This window comes from Triticum dicoccoides, chromosome 7B (assembly GCF_002162155.2).
Source record: "Triticum dicoccoides isolate Atlit2015 ecotype Zavitan chromosome 7B, WEW_v2.0, whole genome shotgun sequence".
In the NCBI taxonomy this organism is placed as follows: Eukaryota; Viridiplantae; Streptophyta; class Magnoliopsida; order Poales; family Poaceae; genus Triticum; species Triticum dicoccoides.
Window position 1 is genome coordinate 623963392 of NC_041393.1, and position 5529 is coordinate 623968920.

Consider the following 5529-nt stretch of genomic DNA (forward strand, 5'->3'; position numbering starts at 1 on the left):
GTGACACCCCATCCATCATGTACAGTGTCACTTGTCCCCTGGCACTATTTATGAAGTGACCCAGGGGACAAGGATGACACCCCACCATGCCTACCTAGCTTACTTCCTAAGCTACCCACATAGCTTACATATCAAGCTAGCCATGCCTATATAAGCTAGCTCCATCCATCCATCAGGACATGGACTCACGCATGAGCACCCACATGCATGCTCACGGCCATGAGCATGGCCAGCCACTAGCATGCCACATATGAGGCATATACGAGGCCAGATGCCTATGTCACTGACCTCAGATACAGCTCCAGGAGCACTCTGTACCAGATATACCAGATATACTCAGACATGCAGGAGTAGGGGTATTATCTCTCCGGAGAGCCCCGAACCTGGGTAAACTACCGCGTGCTACTCGCATACCCGCTTCCGGGCCTATCAGCAGCAGTCTTGCCCTCACACGAAGCCACCTTGTGGCATATGTCGTCTTGCACCCCCCGGTGAGAATACCACGACACCTACATAGTGAATGATAATGGTTTTTCTGATACATGAGCCAGTACCATCGCTCATCTTGATATGCTATTTGGATGACAAAACTTTGGTGGAATTATACTTCTCTCCATGTTGTTTGCAGTCAAGCCAATGTTACAGATCCAGCCACGATAACTTGACTTCAGTGGACATGTACTTCTCTCCGTGTTGTTTGCAGGCAAGTCATTGTTACAGATCTAGCCAAATTAAATTAACATGTTTGTTCTCCTCATATTCCCTATCTAATGGCTGGTTGTACGTGGGATGTGGCTTGGGCAAAATATTATTTTTGTAATTATTCAACCATTTGAATGTTTATGGCACATGTAATTGTTTGTACACAAGTATCAACTGCAGATAGTGTTGATGGAAGTCTCAGGTATGTTCTCCACATTTAAATAAATAGATAAGTTCAATTGAGCTATTTGGATTGATGTCTTTCTTATATTTACAATATGTATATCATTGTACCATGTCCCGTGTAGTTGTATGCCCATGGAATATTTGGTGATAACAGTATTGAGCATCCCTGAAGTGATCTTAAATATGCCTCTGCAGGTTGTGCTTTACGATATACCAAGTGAGAGATTCGACAAGAATTGGTATTTTCCGATCGGAGAGGTTTCTTCATCATTTTGTTGCAAGTACAACATTTAACATGTGTTTGTCTTAGTTATGTTTCCAACCAGTGTATCATCGAGTAATTTCTATTCCAAAAGTGTTGTAGCTTTCCCTTGAAAAAAGAACAATTCTACTTAATCGACAACAGTGGTCATAGGCTAGCATTCAAAGATGTGCTTCCCTTTTAGCTTTTGCCAAATATCTTCAGAATTGTACAATTACTCACCTGAATAATCTTTTGATCTCCATAGATGCTATGTTTGTCACCATATTTAATCCCAGTCTACTACTCCCTCCATCCCAAAATAAGTGACTAAACTTTGTATAGCCATTCATTGGCCCATGCTTTGCTGATCGATTCAGATCAAGTCCATTGTTTGCTTGAATTTGTACTGTGAGAAGTTTCGAAAGTAGACAAGTTTGTCTTAATCAATTTCAGTTAAAGTCAACTCGCATAATACAGAGGGAAAAGGAATAAGTCTTCATTAGTATCGAGGCACCGTTTCATACGTCAATCCTCTAATACACTATTATAGTGCAATTTAGATATATCAAATCATGTTGACACTCAAGAATTGTTAATACAATAGGATCGAAAATTGATATCTATACTCTGGCTTTGCATCCATTAAGACCATGTCTACTACCAGTGAAGAACCTATTCTCTTTGCCAGTAAATTGTAGACCTTGGAAATTGTAGTGCTGATTTGTGCTTCTATTTAGTTTCAATGCTACTTTTAATGACTACCAAGAGATCCCGCAGCAACGCGCGGGGTGTCATCTAGTATACTTTATTAGCCTACCAAATTAATAGTCGGATATCTCTAATTTTTGTGGTATTTTCTAGCCTATTTTTCTTTTTCCTGGTTAGCAAGCCTAATACTTTTAATATAGAAGATGTGTTGGCACGAAGGAGCCCACAAACATCCATCCGGTAAGCCCCTTATACATGCATCTAAAAATAAGAAATAATAAGAAGAAGGACGATGATGTAGCAACCTTATTTATGCTAACAAATAAGACCGCCTATTTAATTATAGGATAATGCATTATCAATATACCAAAATGCAAAAGTTGAAGAATAATCATAAGAAAATAATCTTGAGAGGCGCTACCATTTAAAAACATCATAATCATTGTTTAGGAGAAGCTCACCGGCGAATGCTCTAATCCAAGTATTTGGAGCCATCTCCTCTAACCAAGCATGAGCTTTTGGCAGCCAATCTTCATCTTCTCCATGTTCTTCTACCTAGTAGATTCTGAAGTCGATATTTTTTCAAAAGGTTGTTCTTCATGGTCTCTCCCTCGTGTACCTTATTTAGATTCTCGCGGAGATGTATATAACACAGAGTTTGTGCTCATTCACTGAACACTAGCTAAGCAACATTAATCAGCCTTTGCATGCACATATATCATTACAACCTGATAACAAGTTGATGATGGACAAGTTGTAACTAAACATGCTCATGGTACTATAGAACTGCTTACTAGTACTAGCGGCACAAAATAATACCAGTGACAGGCGCCGTGGCCGCCACTGGTATTTAGGTTAACAGTGATGGGCATGGACTACCGCCCAGCACTATTATTCTAAATACCAATGGCAGATGTTATTTTTGGCCCGCCATTGGTATTTTGGTTACCAATGGTGGGCGTGGTTTTGTGCCCGCCAATGTTAAGGTTTACTAGAACCTGCATTAAATCCCGATGGGCAAGGAAAGCCTGCACCCACTGGGTCGCCGCCGTCCATGTGTGTATGGGATGTCCATGACATAGCCAGCATAGCCTCGTTGTCATTGTAGTGGACGCCACTGACAACCCGGCGTCGTTTTAGGCAGCCGGTGCCAATAAGCCCCGCTAGTTGTTGTCGGCGGTGTTCACAGCAGGATCCTTTTTTAGGGATGGCATGAACATCATATCAATTTCACATTCACAACGAGTAATGTTTTGATTTCACATTTCATTTCGAAAACTAATACTATGTCAATTCACAGGGAACATGCAACAATAGCAAATATAGATCAAACAAATCCGTGTGGAGTTTGAAAACAAGTTCGGCAACCTAGCATATGTATTTCAATTTTTTTTACTAAAAACTAGATGCTATTACATACCTTTCCCTTTAGAAAGGACTTTGCCGTAGAGCGATGGCATGTTCTCTTGGACTCTTGGTCAATCGATGTAGATATGTACAGGTGACTTGTTCAAGATAGATTGATGTGATGTAATCATATATGCGATATATTAATTTGATCCTGCCGTCCCATGCATATTATACATACACAGATGCGTAGCAGGCTGTCCAGATATAAACACGCGCTCTGCAGGCTGCCCACATCACAAAGACTTGTTCCTACACCCAACCATGTGTATCTAGACATACATATATGTACGGCAAGATCTCCCTATATATAGCCTCCTTCATTGCTTAGAGATCACAATACAAGCAGCATAGCAACCGATTCCAAAGCTCGACTGCTTGCTAATTTACTCCAGCGAGGAGAAAACAAAGAGACATGGCCATTCGAGTGTTGCTCCTTGCAGGAGCTCTCCTGGTCCTTGCGTGCTCGCATGGCACCACCGCCTCCGACCCCAGCCATCTCCAGGACTTCTGCGTCGCCGACAAGACGTCTCCAGGTACAATACGCATACTGCTATATAATCTCCATGGAACCGTAGTTGAGCAATCACCCATCTCGGTTATCTTACACGAATGCATCTACCCATGCAGTGCGTGTCAACGGATTGGCTTGCAAGGCTGCGAAAGAGGTCGTCGCTGAGGACTTCTACTTCTCTGGCCTCCACGTGGCCGGCAACACGACCAACAAGCAGGGCTCCGCGGTGACCGCCGTCAACGTCGCACAGATCGGCGGACTGAACACCATGGGCGTCTCCCTCGTCCGCATAGACTATGCCCCATTCGGCCTCAACCCTCCCCATACTCACCCACGTTCCACTGAGATTCTGACCGTGCTGGAGGGCTGCTTGCACGTCGGGTTTGTGACGTCGAACCCCGAGAACAAACACTTTGAGAAGGTTCTCAACAAGGGAGATGTGTTTGTGTTTCCTAAGGGCCTCGTCCATTACCAGTATAATAACAGGACTACCGATGCAGTAGCTATTGCGGCGCTGAGTAGCCAGAACCCTGGAGTGATCACGATAGCCAACGCGGTGTTTGGAGCTGAGCCTTCCATCCCGGCTGGTATTATTACGAAAGCCTTCCAGGTCGAGAAGAGCACGGTGGATTGGATCCAAGCACAGTTCTAAGTTATGTTCCCATGACTGCGTTTGTTTGTATGTCGAGTCGATCGATACTATTTTTTGTTTAGGCTATTCAAATTTGCATTGCATTACATTCTTTTTATAATATTGTATGTCAGGGATATTGTCTCCTCACAGATGTATGTTTTTTTTCCTGTTTAATATTGATGCGTTATGGGACACACCCCTATTGACTATCGTTTTTTCATAGGTAAATTGTACTATCATGTGTAATATTGATGTGTTGTGGGACACATCCCTATTGTTTGTATGAAAGGTAAATTGTTCTTTTCCTACGTAACTAGCATAGTGGCCCTCGCAAATGAGTGGGCATGCCTGAATTGTTGGAAAAATAATGTTTTTGATATTCTATTGCCAATGCTAAATTAAATGTCATAAGAAATCGGACTTATTAAAGGCATCTTCGTGTGTTGGATTTTAAAATATCAAAAATTGATGCAAGTTCAAATAGAGGACCGGAAAGCACAACTTTTGTAAACTGTTTTTGGTTCAATAATTGTCAAGCCATAATAACAATAGGTACTCCATTTATTATGAAATATATTGCATGTTACATTTTTGCAAAATCTAACTTTGTAAACTTTGACCTAAGTTCGTAAAGAAAATTATCAACATCTACAAGACCAAACCATTACCGTTAGATCATGACATATATTTCATATGGTATATATTTGGTATTGTATATATCGGTCAAACTTTACGAAACTTGACTTTTGAGAAAACAATCACACTATATTACGGGATGTAGTAAGTACAATTATGATTTTCTTATGTCACTAAATACCTAAATACGATTTTTATTGTGCATTATATTTTTGAAATAAATATAACCGAACTAATGTATATAGACAGATGGATATCACATTTGATGCTCTCACATCATGTCTTTTCGTACAGCTAGTTTGTACATCAAACCCTCTAGAGAACCTTTTGAAATCCGTGATCCTTTTAAAAAGTAAATGGTAAACCACAGGTTTTGTTGATGTAAATATTTCCTGGTTCTCTATTTGGTCTTCCAACTATTAAAGCGGTTAATTGTATCCATCAACTCTTAATACTATGTATGTTTGTTTCCTCTAGTGCGTTTCACTATTTAAATTT

At 40.8% G+C, this 5529-nt stretch overlaps 1 protein-coding gene across 1 annotated transcript; it reads left to right on the forward strand.

Annotated features, from left to right (window-relative positions):
- Positions 1 to 3662: 3662 nt before the first annotated feature.
- Positions 3663 to 4413, forward strand: LOC119337020 (putative germin-like protein 2-3). Its single transcript, XM_037609125.1, has 2 exons — positions 3663 to 3783; positions 3878 to 4413. Exons 1-2 carry the CDS (start codon positions 3663 to 3665, stop codon positions 4411 to 4413), a joined length of 657 nt encoding a protein of 218 aa, XP_037465022.1.
- The last annotated feature ends 1116 nt before the right edge of the window (positions 4414 to 5529 follow it).

Bases quoted from the DNA above. Each gene is read 5' to 3' on its own strand.
- LOC119337020 (XM_037609125.1), top strand. From the start codon at position 3,663: ATGGCCATTCGAGTGTTGCTCCTTGCAGGAGCTCTCCTGGTCCTTGCG. The intron at 3,784-3,877 runs GTACAATACGCA...CTACCCATGCAG, and splicing joins CGCCGACAAGACGTCTCCAG to TGCGTGTCAACGGATTGGCT.